Below are 19,760 nucleotides of genomic sequence, written 5' to 3'. Positions count from 1 at the left end.
GAGTACAACCACATTCAACTAGAGGGTGTCATTTCACATATTGGGGCAACATTAAAGAAACTTTAAGGCTAACAAAGCTGTATAGTGCACAAAACACCAGACCAAGAATGCTCATCAAGTGGTTTTGATGAAATAATAGTCAACTGTAAAATAACAGTCAATACACTGAAGTTGCATAACGTTAGTGACTTAAGATAAATAGGGAATATATATAAGTAAACTTGACTAAAAAATGGCATTTAGGTCAACAAGATTTCTAGGCACTTACATTTATCCTCTTGAAGCTTAAACCAGCTCTAAGTTAAGCAACGCCAGTGTAATTGCTGATTTTATGACATTTCTTTCTACAAAAATAAAGAGTTCCATATGCTCCTTTTGACACTCTGTGCATAACAACTATCACTTCATTAAAAAAAATACTGACAAACAATACCTCCTGGAATAGCTGATCTTCTAATGGTGACATGTAAAGACAGGTGAAAAGAGCTTGATGGAAATACAGATCTTTACTGATATCTGGATGATTTATGCAAGATTTTATAAGAGCCATTGCCTCGGGGATGCGTTCACAGGCAATAAGGTATCTGGCACGTAGTTCAAAGAACAGTGGATTTTCAGAGCTTAAATATTTGTTAACTGTACAGAAAAGAAAGATTTAAAGGTAATTAGAACATAAAGTCCAAACACCAAATATACTTAAATTTATTTCTCTTTTTAACAGTGCAATGTCAATAAAAAAATACAAAGAAAAAACTCTGTTAAAGAAGCTATCAAATATTTAAGTAAATGCTATCATCAAGAATCTATCCTTTTACTTGGAAACAGAAATCATTTTTATTACAACAATTGTTTTTGTTTTGACTATAACAGATCAACTCCAATTGCTAACACCGATTAGTAGAACATATACAATTCAGCAGCAGATACAAACATTTTCAAGAAAAAAAATTCTTTCCTTTCTGAGCACTGGAATTGGCTTATTGTCTGAAATATGGGATCTACATCACTTTCAACACTAACTATAAATATTTAAAACAACTTGGGATACTCAATAGCCATTAAAATGTAGGAGCTTAGAGTATGGAAAAAATTATCTGCAATTCACATACTTTAAACCTTTGGTTTTGCTTAGAGAAGTAGAATATAAACCCTTCCTTTCTCTAAATACACTGCTTTAAAAAGAAATTAAATTAAATCTGAAATGTATGTAATATGTTTTAATTAACACCTAAATGCTGATACTTTTAAATAGCTTTGATCTCTAGAAATTGCTTTTTTATACTTAGAAGCTGACATTGAAGCTAGAATTTCAACAATGTCAACTGAAACAAACATTTAATTAACTGGAAAATAATAAATTAATAAGACATTAATTTTTCTATAATTAGTTTCCTATTTTAAAAGATCATACAGATTCTAGCATTAAAAGTTAAAATGCCACTCAAGCATACAGAAGTTATAGGTTTGTTTTTATTCTGAGAATTGTTTGCATCTTCCCAAGCAAAGGCACCCTGAGATGTCAACTGTGTGCTATTCTTAATATATTAGAAATTATGGCCTAATCTTGCATTCTCAGCAGCCCCCTTATCAAAGAGAAAGAGTCAGAAAAGTCAATTTTTAGTGCATAGCCTGTAATACTACAGTATTTCATAACTTAAAAAAAAAACCAAACACTACTAGTTTCAAGTAATTTAAGGATAACACATGGAAAGTTTATACCTTAAAAAGAACCTGCATGAGGAAAGTTATAAGCAATCTAAAGGGACAAAGGGACAAGAGATTTAAAAAAATATATAGGTAAGTGGTTACTGAAAACCACTATCTAAACAGCCAAGAGAAGATATTTCCCAAAATAAAATATTACCTGTGCAACAAGCTTTCATTTACACTGAATTATTTTTTAAAGGATCCTTGGTTTGAAAAATACACTTTATGCTCAGAAACAGGATTTCTCTGCCATTTGTATTTTATGAAAGCTAATGCCACTAAGCGCAAGTGACCATTTAAGGCACGCAATCTGACGTGATGCAAAGTTTTAGATCAGATTTCTTAATAGTTATACTCTAAGCTCCACCATAATAGATCTTATTCCCACTACCCATTAGCACTTTTGGTTACAAACATTATAAAGATGAAGGTGGAAAGAAAAGCCACTGTCTAAGGGTGGTTATATAACTGCAGGGAACAATGATCATACAGAATAATCCTTAAGGCCACGCAAAAGCATCTCTTTTTTGGACTTCATATACTTCAGATAACAAATCCAATTATCAGTTTCATATACAAACATTATCCCACAGATTATTGAATATTCCCATCAAAATATCTTAATCCAGAGACATTTAGCTTATGTTATCTGGTAATTTTAAGAAAATGTTGTATGTATAACTGGCCATAACTTCCTTTTCCTTCAAGTAAGTAAAGAATGCAGACTACAGTACTGCTTGTTATATCATTCTCAGTTTCTATGAGATAAATCCTTAGCTCAGAATGCTCCTCCACTTTGTGAGAATTCCACTTCTGACACGAATTCCCAATGACTAAGATCTGCTGTACACTCTAACACTGCTTTTAAACAGACTGAGCTCCCACTAAACAACTGACAGGGCTCTGCTCCCCTCCCTGTTGTGGAATGCCCTCTTTTTACAAGAGGACATTTACAATGCCTCTACCACTCCAAAGCAATAGACTACTGTTAACTACATTAGCATTTAGACATGCCTGCAGCACGTTAAGAACAGCTTGAAGACAACATCATCTATTCTTGTCCAGGCAGCATGTGCAGTACTTTGCTTTAGAGCAACAGATGCCAGCCATCAGCTTAGAAAATAATTAACTGCTTTCATCTGAACGTTCCTCTGTCTACAGTATTCTCTTTCAGAAGTTCACATTAGGTTCTCTTATTCTCTCTCATCCATCAGAAGTTTATTGCTCCCAAGGTTCAAGAAAATTACAACTCAAATCAAACCCTGCTATTTTTATTTAAAGCAAAAGACTGCTTTCCTTTGCAGCCATTTCAGGATATAGTACAACACCTTCAACACCTCCAAGTACACTACAATGCATGTAAGGACAGGCACAGAAAGGTTTGTCTTGGCCTAACCTTGTGTGTGCAACTAACGAGTCCAGGGCAAGATTATGTAGTTTGCACAGTACGTGTTTATTCGTCCATCTGACTTTCCTAAGTAATGGTTGATGATTCAGCCTTTTCATCAACTGGCAGCTTTCTTCATTTAAAATAGTGATCCCCGAGGGAATTATATAGCCAAACATCAAAACATACATCAAATACTGCCAGCCTATAAAGCAGCACAGAGTATTTGCTTTGTGTAAGAATTCACAAGAATCAGATTTTAGAGAAAGTGAGACCAAAAAATAACCTTTTAAAAGATAATATCTAAAATAAAGTGTTTGTGGTAACAGATGAGAAGAGGATATCAGAAGATACAAGGAGAAAGAATACCTCAGCAGAGGGTAAGGAGATGTAGCCTGCAACAAAAGGAAATAAAATGATCATCTAATGATGAAAGGCTGTCTCATTCTTATTCTGCCAGGCAAAGCTAAGGAAAAATCCTTGAACTGTTACTCATCATACATAGGTGTCATGCTGATCAAGGAAATCAGTAAGAAAAAGGATTAAAATAATTCTTTGCTAGACAGATGAATATTGAACAAAATATTTCAAATTGCTATCAAATCTTACATGCTTTCATTCTTCCCTGAGATGTTCTATGTATGTATGTTAATCTTTTAGGATTACAACCTTTTCTTCCATTTGACACCTAGCTTCAGATTTTGACCATCAAAGCTTCTAATCAGTCATGAGACACAGAATAAAATAAGTGCTTACTTTACAAGAGACAGAACAACAATCAAAGACTGCCCAGTTTATCAGATTAATTTGCCATCAAACCACTTTCTGTAGTTAAGACAGCAGCTCACTGAACTGTCCTGACTTTGCAGTTCTCTTCTTACCTCTATGGAACATACATGTTTTTTATAAAAAAAGGCAATTAATTTGAATCATTCATTGCATCACAGTAACAAAAGAACTGCATCTTCCATTGCTGGCAAATGAAAACAACTTTCAAGAGGTCCTCCTGTTAGCAAAAACATTATCTAAGAGGCTAGTAAAGTCTTTCTAGTAAAGACTTTCACTGTAGACAGGACACATGCCATTTTTACCTTTATGGTTACAAAAAAAAAAAAAAAAAAAAAAAAAAAAAAAAAAACCACAACAATTCTTTCCTCTAAACCCAACACTGTTGCATATGCTACCATAAACAGAAAGCAGCTACAAGATGTAGTCAGAAGTTCCACTACTAATAGAGCCAAGAAAGCCTCCAAACCTTACAACTTAATAGAAAAAATGAAATGATTTAGGGTACTATGAAACAAAATTACACATCAGGACCTCCCCTGATCATGACACTTCAGAAGCCTCACTGAAGTCAAGTTTGTCTTTATGCGCTTTCAAGGTTAGAACACACCTGGACTTCATAAACACATTTTATAAGTGACTGCTCACTAGTCTCCTGTATCTGATGAACTTGATCTCTACACTATTGAACTAGACTGAAACTATTACTGCAGAAACTTAGTTTCCTTTCAAAAAAAAAAAAAAAAAAAGACATAGATTTTAGTACAGAAAAAAAATTGTGCGCGATGCCAGCAGGCAACGTCTAACCCTAATACCAAAAAGGCATGACTTAATTTTTTCTTAATGCTGGAAAATATGTGGTAAATTGAGTACCTAACTCCTGTGATACAGGCTTTGCTTTAAGAATTGCTTGTAATACCGGGTCCTCCCAAGGTCCACCATCTCGAATTATTCGAGTCACTAATTCCAGGTTTATATTTCTGTATTTATTTAGAAGGTTCTGACATTCCTATAAGTAAAAAGAAAACACAATTGTAAAAATGAAAAGCATTGTCTAAAAATACAGTTAGGCCACCCAAAAAGATACAAAGCTAGAAAACCCAATCATGTTCCAATACTTCCTCAGACAAAGTCTACAAGGTCTTATACTGATGAGGTCTACACAAAGACCTAAAGCAACAACTTACATTCTGTAAGACTGTGGAAGCCAGAATATTTTCTGATGTCACTAAGCAAGAGTCTCCCATTCGTATAAAAATGAAAACTGCTTTGGTTGAATTAGAGATATCAGCATGCTGTGGGAAAAGTCTTCACCTGATGCTAGTCTGCACAGATTTAGACACACTGACACTGCACCTGTGACACAGGGATGGAGCATAAACTCTTCTAAGGCTTTAAGAGAAAAACTGAATTAAGATATGTGAAACATCAGTCCTCAAGCACCCATTTTTATCCAGATTTCTGTTTAAGAAAAATCATGCTTGCCAAAAATAATATGGTCTGGTTTAACAATCCTTGATTTTCACATATAACAAAATTTCCTCCTATTGTTAGTAACTGGCAAAAGTGTCAACAAGATTAGAATTCTACTGTTCATTAACAATAACACGAAAAAAGTATATAATTTTGAAATCAAAGCAAAAAGGTGTCTTTTTTTGTCAAAGAGTTAAGATGACTATAATTATGCAACTAAAGAATAGCTTCTACAAACTATACAATTATCTTCTCCACATTCTTTTTCCTGTAAATTCTTTTAGTTTCAGCTCCTCACTGCTTTTTTTTTTTTTTTTATATTCAGATGAATATGTATGACTGCATAAGAATGACTAAGTAACTGAAACAGTGGCTTTCATGACTCGTTTGATTATACAAAGGCTGCTCCAAAAGTAATGTCTCCTTCTTTACTATGCTGGCCCGCAACGTCAGCGGTAGATGTTGGTGGTATGGCAATGGAGGTTGAACCCTCCCAACAATATTCCTTTACACTTTGTTGCTGTGCGACAGATGGCAGCAAAGGACCAGTCCAACAAACTGGACAGCGGATGAAGCAAAAGTGTGTCACTGAATCCCTCCATGCAGGAAAAAAATGGCACCCACTAACATTCATTGACACTTGTTGAACATTCATGGAGACGAAACAGTGGATGTCATCACAGTGAGGTGACGGATGGTGCATTTCAGCAGTGGTGATAGCAACATGAAAGACAAGTCACATTCTAGATGATCACACAGATATTTTTTTTTATTTAAAACAGAAGCGCGGCATGCAGGCTCCTGTACATCTGTGACAAAATGCCTAGCTAAAGGTGGTGCCAAATTTAAAAGATAGCACTTTGTAGCTGTGAATTTGCTCTGTCAACTAGTGCTACTGTGCTCTTTGCAGCTGTTGTAGTTTCCATGCAAATAAATAGGAGGCATTACTTTCAGAGCGATCTACATACAACAGATTCAAAAATTCTTCAAGTAAAGATCCATTTAAAAACATTCATTGCTTAAAATTCAAATTAAATCAGAAATTATAATACAAAAGCCCAACAAATAAATTTCTATATATCACACTGCTAAATTCTTTCTTGTTCATAGACCGTTTTTGAAAAGCCCTTATGACTGCACTACCAAAGTGCATCATTACTCTCATGCAAAATCCCTGTCCACTCCCGGGGCTGCTAAGCCACTTCTTGACCCCATTGTTCCACTAATTCTAATCAAGGATAATTTATAATTGCTGCTGTTTTGATAACTTAGCTAAGTAGAGCTGGCATTAATTTGTACCAGCGATGAAAGAAGAGGTATTAGCATAAAAATTACAAGAGGATAGTTATTTCTCAAACTACAATTTCCTGATCAGTATTAACAAAAGAAGCAACCCTGTCTTCCACCCTTTCAATTTTTTTCATGATTAGCACAAGTGCTTTCTTTCCCATGCACTGAAGTCAACTCTCAAAGCCCATACAGGGCCCAGAGAAAAACACATTATTGGGCAGGAAAAAAAAAAGTGGGGGGGTGGGGAGGGGGAATTGGGAGGACTAAATTTTAAATCCAGAAACATTTCTCTTATACAGCTGTAAGTAGCCATAAAAAAAATTGCCTCAGGCTAGTCAAGAATATAGCCATTTTATACAGTGCCATACACTAACCTGAGAAGTTCACTGAAATACAGCTTCAATTTCAAATTTGCTGTTTAAAACTGCTGAGGGAACCTTGAGGTTTCATGTCACAGACTGGCGTGAAACACTAGATGACATTAAGGTGTACTTTGACACAAACAAGTTCCCTTCTATGTAAGAAAAGCATAGAACATGTCTTCAAACAAAAGACAGGCATTAAAAAGACTTAGTCCAGAAAGATTCAAATAGCAATATGATAACAAATTAAGAATAAGTGACTTTTCCTTCAAATATCTTTTTAATTTGTTTTCACAGCTTTTTTTTTTTTTTTTTTTTAAACTACCATGGCATTTTTCCTTCAGGTCATATATTCACAAAAAAACCACCCAACCAAGAAACTGTCATAACAGGTATTAAAATAGTATTAAAAGTTTATATAAAGTAGGCAACACTACCTGGATTGAACCTAAAATATCCTTCAAAGGATCTTCATAGAACTCATCTTTTCCAAAGAACAGCAGCAATTCAAAAAAACTCCTAAAAAACAGAAGTAGTACAAAGTCAAGCAAACTAAAAGTGTTCATTCAAGAAACTAGTGTAAGTTTACTATTTTCCATAGCACTAAAACGAAACAGCATTTTCGTAAGTTTAGGGTTCTTGCCAGCACTAAAGAGTCATTGTAAAAAATGTTTGGCTAATACCTACACTTTCTAGACACTATTTATGTTTCAATAACTCCACAATGGTCTGATACCCTGCACTGGATTTTAGCAGTTAAGATTCCACATCCCAAACACATTCTGCATCAGCCATCACGTCACAAATATAATACATTAATAGCTAAAGATAAGCTATTTTACAAACATGAATCAACAGTAGAAGCAAAAAATACTTAAAACGTTAAAATCTTTCCTCATTACTGCATTCAGTCTTTGGTTGCAATATCTGTTTAAACAAAAAGAAAGATATTCACCAACTGTTGGACAAGGAACTATTTTGTATAACTATTAAATTCACTGCAATTATTCCTAAATTTTAGTGACTCTTATTAGTTCAATACATTTGAAAGTATACCCTCAACACTTTTCATTTTTAATATGGCAGATCCAAAAGAAGTTAAAGAACAGATTTAAAGCAAAGTTTCCCCTGATGTTCAGAAATGCTGTGGATCAAAGAATCTTAATATTAACACAAAAAGAGCTTTCTAAAAATTTCAAGACTCCAATGGGAATTTTTATGAAAATAATGGAAAAGTGTCACAAAGTGAGGCAGCCTTTAGATTGTACTGCAGCAAAGTTTATCACTAGCTAGGAAAAAACATGTCAAAAACAGACCTAGAAAACGTGAAAAACAAATTCATTAAGTTCAGAGATGGGACGTATCTCCAAGCCTTTGAATCTCAGTTGAGATATGGAATGGGAAAAGAAAAAAAAAAAGCTCAATACCCAAATAAGTACTTTATTTAGAAACACAGTATCTCATTTCACATTGATAACATTTTTGCTGCATACTGACTCTTAGGAAAGGTCAAACTTGAGTCATGTCATGATCGAGACAGTAGGCCAACTGGATCTTAAATAATATTTGGTTATGACAAAACTACTTACAGCAAATGACATAGGCATCAGATTTAATTTGTTTTAACTGTTTTAACTGATTTAAAGAGAATAAGACGACAAAAAAACACCATGGGAAACTAATACTGAAGAAGTGCAATGTACAATTTTATTCTGTATCGACACATCTGCATGACAGTCACAGAATCATATAATGGCTTGAATTTAAAGGGACCTCAAAGCTAATTTAGTTCCAACACCCCGCCATAGGCAGGGCTGCCCGCCACCAGCCCAGTCTGCCCAGGGCCACATCCAACCTGGACCTGAATGCCTTCAGGGATGGGGCACCACAGCTCCTCTGGGCAGCTGTGCCAGCACCTCACCAAGCTCACAGAAGAGAATTTCATCCTAATATCCGATCTAAACCTACCCTCTTCTACCTCAAAACTATTATCCCTTTTCCTAACAAGACACTCCCTAATGAAGAGGCCCTCCCTGTCTTTCCTACAGGTCCTGGAAGGCCGCTATGATGCCTGCTTGGAGATCTGTATTCTCCACCTCTTCACAGGAGAGGTGCTCCAGACTTCAGATCATCTTCATGGCCTCCTCTGAACCTAAACTAACAGGTCTAAATTCTTCCTGACCAGCTTCAATCAAGCATGCCTGGGAAGAATCGCTGCAAGCCTTCTACATGTGGATTGCAGACTAACTGCCTACGTAAATACAAATAGCTGTTGCCAAGGTCTTCTTTTCTCTGCTGCCTCTGCTATTTCAACAGGTGAGGACAGTAGAGTGATGGGGCAGTTAACAAGCAATTCCCAGTGAGTGACTGTGGCTTTTGGGAGAAGATGCTATCCTCTCACAAGCTAGCCCCTGAACTAGCTTGGGGTCTGGTGATTGCTGTTGGTGCAGCAAAGGCAACCAGTAGGGCCACACAAGTCTCAAGTCTTCTAAGTTATGGGCACAATTTTCAGACACTGCCACATCCAACTTTGTCCCCTGCACAACTCTCTGTTGGATAAAAGCAATCCAACTGCTGATTGGGAGTACAGGTGATGCTTTTCTCTATCCCTTCAGTGGCAGTGAGGATTACTGAGAGGACTAGGAAAACCCACCTGATATATACATGGCTGAGAGGCTGGTGTCACTGTAGGAAATGTGGTTTTTTCAACCATTGGTTTACTTGGCACATGGCCCAATGGCTGCTAGTGGTGTCCATCTAGGTCACAGGGGGAAAAGAACCCTGTCCCAGGAGCTGTCAGGACTCACTGACAAGGGCTTTAAACTAGGTTTGAAGGCGAAAGGGAGTGACAGCAAGCTTGCCCACAGCAAGGTGCAAGTTACCATAGTTAAGTTAGAGGGACAAGATGTTAGCAGGAGCCCTCAACCCACTGCATTTTACAATGAATGTACTAGGCAGCAAGCTGGTGGGGCTCATCACCAGTGCTTTAAACTAGATGTGGTGGGGGAAGGGGATGTACTGCTGAGGAACAGAGAAGGGACAGGGAAGAACATTGTTGGTTTAGGAAGCAGCAAGGGAAAACCTCAGATTTTTCCCAGAGATTTTTGGCAGGGCTCTTTTAAGAAGATAATGAGGCCGAAAACTCAGCTGAAGTGCCTCTGCACCAAAGCAAAAGGAAGAGGAAACCACGCTGCAATTGGAAAACGATGATCTTATTGCTATTATCATAAAAATACAGTGGCATGACTCACAACTGGAATAATATGATTTAGGGCTATGAGACTTTTAGAATGCAAAGGTGAGGTAGAAGAGGTGGGGGAGTTGCCCTCTATGTTAAGAAGTGGATAGACTATGAAGAGCTGCCCCTGAGAAGAAGTCATGAACAGGTTGAGAACTTGGGGGTTAAACTTAGGGACGGAACCAATAAAGGGCATCTGGTGCTTGGGGTCTACTATAGCAGCCTTACTGAGGGGAGCCTGTCGATGAGACCTTTTTGCTTCAGCTACAAGAGGTGTCACACTCACAGGCTCTCATCCAGGGATTTCAACCACTCAAATATTTGCTGGGAAAAGAATACCGTAAGTTGCAAGCAGTCCAGGAGACTCCTGAAGCTCATTAACAACTTTCTGGTTCAAGTATTGGACTGCTGGACCTGGTGCTCACCAATGCAGAAGAGATCATAAAAGATGTTATGACTGGAGGCAGCCTGGGCTGCAGCAACCACGTCCTGGTTGAGTTCGTGATCTTGAAGAACCTGGCAAAGAGTGGAGTCAGGATCCTCATCTTCAGGAGAGCACACTTCAAGCTCTTTAAGTGCTCATCTCTGCTGGATGAGATACCCTAGGAAACCATCCTAAGGGACAGAGGAACAGAACAGAGCTGGCAGCACTTTAAGGATGCCTTTTTGATTGCACAAGAGCTCTCCATCGACCAGAATAAGAAATTGGGCAGACAAGGAAGGAAACCAGCACGGTTAAGCACGGACCTGTTAGTCACACTAAGAGAAAAAAAAAAGTGTAAGTGGAAGCAGTGGAAGCAAAGTTGGAATGGGGAAAACCAAGGTGCAGATGGAACTGAATTTGGCAAGGGATGTGAAAAACAAAGAGGGATTCTTCAGATACATTATGCAGAAGGGACAGGCAAAGGAGAGCATATACCCCCTGATAAACAAAAAGGGAGAGCTAGCCTCCTCAGAAACAGAGAAGAATAAAATACATAACAAGTTCCTTGCCTCAGCCTTCACAGCCAGTCAGGCTTCTCATGCCTCATATGCCCCTGAACTTCTAAACAGGGACTGGGGAAGCAAAATCCATCCTGGACTTAGTCCATTCTTAGACCAAGATCACCTCATGAGGCTGAATGTGTAGAAGCCTGTAGGGTCAGATGACACTCATCCCAAGGTTCTGAAAGAACTGGCTGATGCAGTTGTCAAGCAGCTCTATCATATTTGAAAAATCATGACTGCCAGGCAAAGTCCCTGGTGACTGGAAAAAGGGAAACATCACTCCCATCAAGAAAAGGAAAAAGGAAAATCTGGAGAACTACATGCCAGCAAGCCTTACATGTGTGCCTGGGAAGATCACAGAACAGATCCTCCCGGAAAAGATGTTAAGGCATATTTGAGATGTGGAGGTGATATAAGACAGCCAGCACAGCTTCATCAAGGGCAGACTGTGCCTGACCAATCTGGTGATTTTCTATGATGGAGTGATAGCATTGGTAGACAAAGGAAAGGCAACTGATGTCATCTACCTGGACTTGTGCAAGCCTTTGACATGGTCCCACACCACATCCTTATCTGTGAATTGGAGATATGGATTAGAAGGCTGGAACTCTAGGCAGATAGACAATTGGTTGGATAGTCCAGAGGGTTGTTATCAACAGCTCTATGTCCAGGTGGTAGCTGATGACAAGTGGTTTGTCTTGAGAAAAGTACTCTTAAATCTTAATCCCACTGTCTTGCTAGCGTCTTAAAGCGTAACCTCAGCAAGTTTGCTGATGACACCAAGCCGAGTCATGCAGTTGACACAACAGAAGGAAGGGATGCCATCTGGAGGGATTTGGACATGCTCAAAAAGTGGGCAAATGAAAATCTAATGAGGTTCAACAAGTCCAAGTTTGAGGTGTCCCACACTGACCAAAACAATCTCAGATAAGATTAGAGACTGGAAGAAGAACTCATTGAGAGCAGCCTTGCAGAGAAGGAGTTGGGGATCCTGATGAGTGAAAAGCCGGACAATGAGCCAGCAGTGTGCTCTTGCAGCCCAGAAGGCCCTAAGTATCCTGGGCTGCATCAAAAGAGGAGTGGCCAGCAGGGAGAGAACGGTGACTTTCCCCGCTTATCTGTCGCTCTGAGGCCCGACCTGGAGCACTGTATCCAAGCCTGAGGCTCCAATACAAGAAGGATGTAGGCCTGCTAGAATAGGTCCAGTGCAGGCCACAGAGATGTTCAAAGGTCTGGAGCACCTCCCCTATGAAGAAAGGTTAAGGGAGTTGGGCTTGTTTAGCTTGGAGCAGACAAGGATCCAGGGAGACCTCACTGCAGCCTTCCAGTACTTGAAGGGAGCTTACAAGTAGGAAGGGGATCGACTTTTTACATGGTCTGATAGGACAAGGCAGAATGACTTTAAACTATATATATATTTATATTAGATGTTACTAAAAATTTTTTTACTTAAGGCCAGGTTGGATGGAATACTGGGCAGTCTGATCTTGTAGTTGGCAAACATGTTCGTGGCAGGGGGATTGGAAGTAGACAATCTTTAAGGTCCCCCCCAACCTAAGCAATTCTACGATTTGTAAAAGGAACAATGCTAGCATTAGGACCAGAATCTTATCAGAAGTTCATATATGCCTGACCAAAGAAAGAAATGAACAAACACTGCAACATTCATCTCTCTAGATACTTACATAAGCAGCAGATGGATACTACTACTTATGTAATTAGTAACTCTCAGTAAATGCCTTTTTTCAGCTCACTTATGTTCTTTGGAGTAGTGAAGCCACACAGCACAGTATCCCTCTAGAGAAAAGATCCATAGCTCCATATCAGTATGAAAAACTCTCTCCTCATACATGGTTCCTGCTTGCCAACCTCATTTGGTGCTCCCCCTGCACTTGTCACTTCTTTACAACCTCAAGTGCCCCAGCTTAATTCTTGATCCTTATGTGGGATTTATTCCACTCCTTAGCATTTGCTGTCTTGCTTCGGAGCTTTTCTGGTCCTTCCTTCTGCACCACCTTTTGAGATAGGAATGGGCAGGTACACCAAAGCAGCACGGACCATTAAAGATGCTGTGATGCACTATGATTCTGAGCCCTTAGCTCTCTGCTTTGTTCCATCTTATTAGCCTCCTAACACTTTGCATTGTTGAGCACTGTGATGCACACTGAAGTGACATTTTCATTAAAACATTCAGCGTGGTAACAGTCTCGCTCCATGGCTGTAATTGTCAGTTTGAAGCCCACCACACTGAACATTTTGATTGCTTTGTTGTGTGGTTTTTGGTTTGTTTGTTTGTTTTGCTTTCTTTTGTTTCTCTTCATTTTCCCCCAAGTACCACTGCACCCTTGTCTAAACTGAATTTCGTCACTTCCTATCATAAATCCTGTCTACAGTTATTTACATTTTGTTCTTTATGATACTGGGGAAAAAGTATCACAACCAAATGGAGCTGTCTCACTGATTGAAACAGTTTACAATCATATCAGTAGCAAGACTGTTGGACACTTGGTTGAGAAGAGTCCTCCAAACCCTAACCTAAAGTTAGCCCACGTTCCTCTGCTTCTACTGAAGCTCTGCTGATATGATGGAATAAAAAACAAGAGACCAGTAAATGAGCAAAGGGAGCCTGGCTATAATGCAGTGAGATAAGCAATGTGCCAGAGCATGGAGCAAGGGTGCTTCTTCTGTCTCTGCTCAGTGCTGCCTTACTTTAATTTAAAACCATTCCCATTTGTCTTATCCCTATCAGATCACATATAAAGTTGCTCTCCACTTTTTGCTCCCTTTAAAGAATAAAGGCCATAGTAAGATCTCCACAAATGTCTTCTGTTGTCCAGGTAGAATAATCACAGCTCCCTCATCCTTGTTTCATAGCAGGGTTGCTCCAAACTGATAAAGGAAACCATTGAGCTGTTTATGTTTCCTAATTAATAGTCTCCATTTTGTTAAAATTACTATACACAATTCCATTCTGGTTGTGATATCTTAAAACACAGTCTGCAAAATGGTACATCCATATTTATATGCATAATAATGGTGCTTCTTACTTTACCTCATCACTTATTAAATATTACTGGAATCAGAAGTTTGCCTAAGAACATTAACAACATTATTAGAAAATGCAAATACAGACCCTGTTTCATTTATGATGAATTTGTGCATGGCTAATACATACAAGAAACGACTGGCACTAATGCTAGGAGTTTATCATCTGGTCACCCACAAAGTCTCACTCAAATATGACAACATAGGCAGATTCTTGTTCTCTAAAACCTAGGACTTGAATAACTAAGATTTGATTAAGATTTCCCAGCTAATTGCACTACTAAGTCCCAGAATCCCTGATATTGTCAAACAGATTCAGAAGACAAACCACACATAAGGTCATTATTCAGTATTCTAAAGTTGAAAGAAATGTAAGTAAATCCAGCCCCAAAAATCAAGACAGATCATCAGGAATAGCCACCATCCAAAATACAACAAATTTCTGAGTTTCTCATTCCCAATTCCCTCCAAACTCTGCTATCTGAAAGTATTAAGAAGCACAATTTGACCTTCGCGAAATGAGTTCTTCCTAAAAACTAATGAAAAAGAGAAGTCACCATCTTTTGATTCAACTGCTAAGTCATTTTCTGAGCATTCCAGTTTTAGAAATGGTAATATTTTGATTCCATAAATAATCTACTATCAAATAGTTCCCTCCCAAAAAACTAAGTCTCTTGAGTGAAGTTTCACAACACTTGAAGATAGCAGATATTCTGACAAGCATACAGAATAAAGCTTTAAGTTTTACTTAACTATTACCAATAGTTAACAGTAAACAGTTCCACCAGACTGATAAGTAAACTGATAAAGGTTACAAAAACAATCGCCTCAGAAGACTAGACAAAGCACAAGTGAGTCATTCCCAAATAAATTTCTGAACTGAGACACAGAGCTATATTTGAAAATGTTGCTCAACAAGAAAGCTGGACAGATAAATCTGCTCCAAGCAAACTGAACCAGCAGACAGAGCTAACTCTCAGATTTTGATCTCCCTCTGCTGATGAGAAAAATCAAGTATACAGGATCTCAGCTAAGTACAAGAAAGTCACTTAAAGTATCGAGAGTTTTTTTGTTGTAGGTTTTTTTTTTTTTTAAATCTTCTGTCCAGCACTGCAGTTTCTGAGATCTGAAAAGTTCCATTTCTTTTTCTTTCTTCCTACTTATCATTACCCTCACACTTTCAGTCTTCACGTGGGAAAAAATCAGCACTGCATACAGAAAACCACACAGCAAGATATACGTTTGAGTATTCTGCAGTTCTCTGTCAAATTGAACATGCACATAACAGGCCAAAAATCATAGCAAATCATTCCTATAGGTATTTTCAGAACTTGAACATAAAATCCATTTTAAAATGCATTACTTTCTTAAACAGTATAAGAAATTTGTCTTAAATACTTAGCTTATTACATCAACCTTAAAAGCACTGAGGATCTCTGAAAACCCACTGGCTATTATCAAAGTACAGCACTAACATTCTACATTGTAAGGGAAATAGTAAGAAAAATATGATGTACTTACAAAGCTAGGCTACTCAATACGTATTGTACGTGCTCACATTCAGCTGGGAATGATACACAGGCAGATGTGAAACAACAGAGAGCTGTCTGAAGCACCTGAAGCTGAGGCAGAGGAACCTGCCATCTTCCAGCATAGTCTTCAACAACCTAATGACAAAAACATTGAAAGCCATATTACAAACCAAAAACATCCTCTTTAATCATGAAACTATAAATAGTTTGTACTGTACCTGCTTCATCTCCCCTCCTTCCTTAGAAGTAGGGTTAATAACAAAAAAAAAACAAAAACAAAAACACCTCAATCCACAGAAATAGAATCCTGACCACCTGCAGTTATCAGCTAAAGAAGTAGTAACTTCATTACTTACATTATAACACTAAGAATACTTAATGCATCATTTACAAAGAGTAAGGCCAAGAAAACCATCTATCTTATATAGTAACATGGTAGTTACAGTACTACTACTATGTTACCACAGTACTACATAGGAGATACATTTAAACATAAGCTTGTATTTTGCAAGTGAATACAAATTACGGAATCTGTAGCAATTCAGACAGCCTACTCTAAACAAACAGAGAGGAAAACAACCACCCTGCGTTCTTCCAGCCTTCCCCTTAGCAGAGAAGGGCAGAAATACTCTCTCTTACACAATCAAACAAATAAATTTGCCCCTTTTATGTGTATGACAGAGCTTGAAGCTAACTATACCTTCATCTACGGTTATGAAACTACACTACCTAGAAAGGAAAGAGATGATGAAAATAGGTGCTTTTAGGAAGACATGTATCCAACCATTTACTGGTCATGCAATTGATCCTACTTGTGTTATTAAATGCAGGAATCCCCATATTTCTGACATTACCTATTCCCACATCAGGTGGCTTAACTAAGACAACACCACTTGAAATTTCTACAGCATTATCAACACATGAAATTCCACCCAATCGCTTTCATACAGTCTCTGTACAAAAGACAGCATTTAGTTTAGCACAGCATTAGAACACAGATTGGCAAAGGCTGTAGTTTGGTCATTGTGCTGCTGTCCTATAGAAAGTAGGAGTTAAAGGGCTTTGGGTCTTTTCTACTCCTTAATCAATAGCTAAGATGTGAGTCATGTGCAACACTGAGCAGACAGAAAAAGCGTATTTCTTCCACGCTTTGGTACATTGCTCATCTCACTGCATTACAGCCAGGCTCCCTTTGCTCATTTACTGGTCTCTCGTTTTTCCCATCACAACAGCACAGCTTCAGTAGAAGCAGAAGGATGTGGACTAGCTTTAGGTTAAGGTACAGCACACCCTTTTCTAGCTTAACTTAACCGCTATCTCCTACATTTGTAGGAAGTGAGAAGCTGGTGGGGAACCACAGTGCCATCAATTAGAGAGAAAAGGCTGAAGCACTCCTTAGCATACACGAGGAACAAGCAGACTCTAAGAAAGCTGTGAAGTGCCAGCCCTCATTACACACCAGGGCAGCTTTACTCAAGAGCCAGTACGGTTAGCAAAGCACAGTTTAAAACAAAAAAAAATCAAATATAACCTTCTGTAGGTTTTCTTTTAGACTTGAAGTCTGTGACCCTCTTTCAGACCTGTCCACTGCCCCTTCAGCTAAATAAAAGAGTTCAAAGTCAAGATGATTAGCCTGAGATTTTAGCACCAAAGCTACACACCTAATTTAATTTAAGGCTCTACAATATGAACAGGCCAGCAACCCATTTCTGACAGTTTGCTTATACCTGCTCCCAAACAAAGTAGCTATTGACAATGGGAGCAATGTTATTTCTTGTTGTTATTTTAATTTTCAATAACAACAGTGGAGACTGGTTTATATTTTGAAATGGTATTCTGCCTTTCTACCAAAACCATTTTAATAATCCCTATTTCAGAAGCAGTTAGTTTAATGCAGCAAACATCTAGGTCAATTGGAAGAGAATAACTGACTCGTGGATAAATACTCTTCCTGTTACAAGGAATAATAAGCACTTCAGAAAATTGTACTGACATCACCTATTGTGATCTCTCTGAAATACTTCTAAGCAGGCCCCTTGCATGAGAAATAACAAATCCTTATAAAAATCAAAGCAGACCAAGAAAACAGACTCTACTGGTTTTAGTCTCTATGAAGTAAAAGAAAATAATGATAAAAGTTTCAATTCCCACCAGGGTGTTCTACAGCACTGTAACCTGACAGCCGTAGTACTGACATGTTTGTAAATTATTTCAATCAGTGAGACAGCCACATTTGGTTATGGTACTACTTTTTCCCCCAGTATGGTAAAGGACAACCTGTAAATAAACATAGGAAGGATTTATGACAGGGAGTGATGAAATTCAGCTTAGACAAGGGAGCAGTGGTTCTTGGGTGTAGCAATTGGACAGATCAGTACAATGGGAAAGACGTTACAACAGAGGCATGATGACAGAAGGATCAGCACAATAGAAAGGTGCTATAAGGGAAGGGAAGAAGATTGCTCACCTGTTTCAGAAGATCCTAGGTTTGCAGGGGAAAGCATCACCAAGGAAGGGTCTCCAGAAAGAGATCCTTCCCCCAGCAGTCAGCCCTTACATGGGGTCTAAGGGAGGTGCAGCCAGGCTCCACCCCTTTTGGTCACCCAGCTGCACTGCCTTCACCTGTGCTCCCAGGGCTGACTCAGACCTTTCCCCAGATGATCAACTTGTGGTTCAGGCCGTGACTTAACAGTTCCCATACGTTGGGGAAAAAATGAAAACAAGTCAAAAAGAAAAAAAAAAAAAAAGAAAAAAAAACAATCAAAGCAGAGAGCTAAGGGCTCAGAATCACAGTACATCACAGCATCTTTAATGGTCCGTGCTGTTTTGGTGTACCTGCCCGTTCCCATCTCAAAAGGTGGTGCAGAAGGAAGGACCAGAAAAGCTCCGAAGCAAGACAGCAAATGCTAAGGAGTGGAATAAATCCCACATAAGGATCAAGAATTAAGCTGGAGCACTTGAGGTTGTAAAGAAGTGACAAGTGCAGGGGGAGCACCAAATGAGGTTGGCAAGCAGGAACCATGTATGAGGAGAGAGTTTTTCCACTGTGATGTGGAGCTATGGATCTCTTCTCTGAAGGGATACTGTGTGTGCTGGTGGCTTCACTACTCCAAGGAGACATAAGTGAGCTGAAGAAAGGCATCTATTAAGAGTTCAGCTCTAAAAGAGTGTTATTAAAGCACAAGTAATATTAGACTTAGTGTTCTATCTGTCAGAAAAGAAACAATCAAAACTTTTTTTTTTATTCTATTCAGTTGATGGCCTGTATGTTGTCATGTATCCCACATACCATCAAAATAAATGCATCCTTATGAAACCAGATTCAATTACTCAAATAGAATAGAAAAGATCTTAAGATTTCAAGGCTATATAAGTCACTATTTAAGATATCATAGAAAAATCATTTCAAATCAGTATCTAAAAAATGGATGTAAGCAATGGCTTTACAGCAATTCACATGAATATTATATACGGAATAACCAAACATAATCACACTTGTGGCAAAAGAAAAAAACATCACCAAGCAACAGCATGACACATCCTGTAAGACAAGTTTCTGCCAAAGTTCTATCTTTAAAGCTAAATGCTTTCCCCCGCTCACAGCTACTGAAATTTCATGTATTTGGCTGAGTTTGCTTTGAGTATGAACAAGACCTAAGGCAGAGCTCCATATACTCTTTGGTCAACTAAATGTAATGAGTAAGTTTCCAGATGTATTTACAGTCTAGTACTTGCACTACAGTGAAAAACTATTAATCCTACCAAAGTAAATTTGACCACTAGTGGCACTGCAGTTAACGTACCTGTTAAAGATATTACTTGATGATTGAAATATTTTTATTGGAAAGATGTAACATTTCTTCGTATCTTTCAGTGAGTCTCCCCTAGAGTGAAAACCAACTAATTTATAGAAATAGTTTTATTATATATGGAAGGGACAACTGACTACATGT

The 19,760-nt window shown here is 38.2% G+C and overlaps 1 protein-coding gene across 2 annotated transcripts in view; it reads right to left on the bottom strand.

Moving 5' to 3' along the window:
• ZNF654 (zinc finger protein 654) overlaps nt 1-19,760 on the bottom strand; it is a 38,816-nt gene that overhangs the window by 13,385 nt on the left and 5,671 nt on the right. The window contains exons 2-5 of one of the 2 annotated variants that reach the window (XM_085239675.1): nt 15,797-15,942; nt 7,443-7,524; nt 4,754-4,889; nt 434-636 (exon numbers count right to left, since the gene is read on the bottom strand). In XM_085239675.1, the coding sequence (XP_085095801.1) occupies nt 434-636; nt 4,754-4,889; nt 7,443-7,524; nt 15,797-15,942 (567 nt within the window). Of the gene's footprint in view, nt 1-433; nt 637-4,753; nt 4,890-5,067; nt 6,840-7,442; nt 7,525-15,796; nt 15,943-19,760 lie in introns of those variants that run through there. The other variant, XM_085239681.1, reaches the window with a different exon arrangement.

Source organism: Meleagris gallopavo, chromosome 1 (assembly GCF_905368555.1).
Source record: "Meleagris gallopavo chromosome 1, MGAL_WU_HG_1.1, whole genome shotgun sequence".
Taxonomy (NCBI): Eukaryota; Metazoa; Chordata; class Aves; order Galliformes; family Phasianidae; genus Meleagris; species Meleagris gallopavo.
The sequence above is the reverse complement of the archived record's forward strand: the minus strand, read 5'-3'. Positions and strand labels throughout refer to the sequence as shown.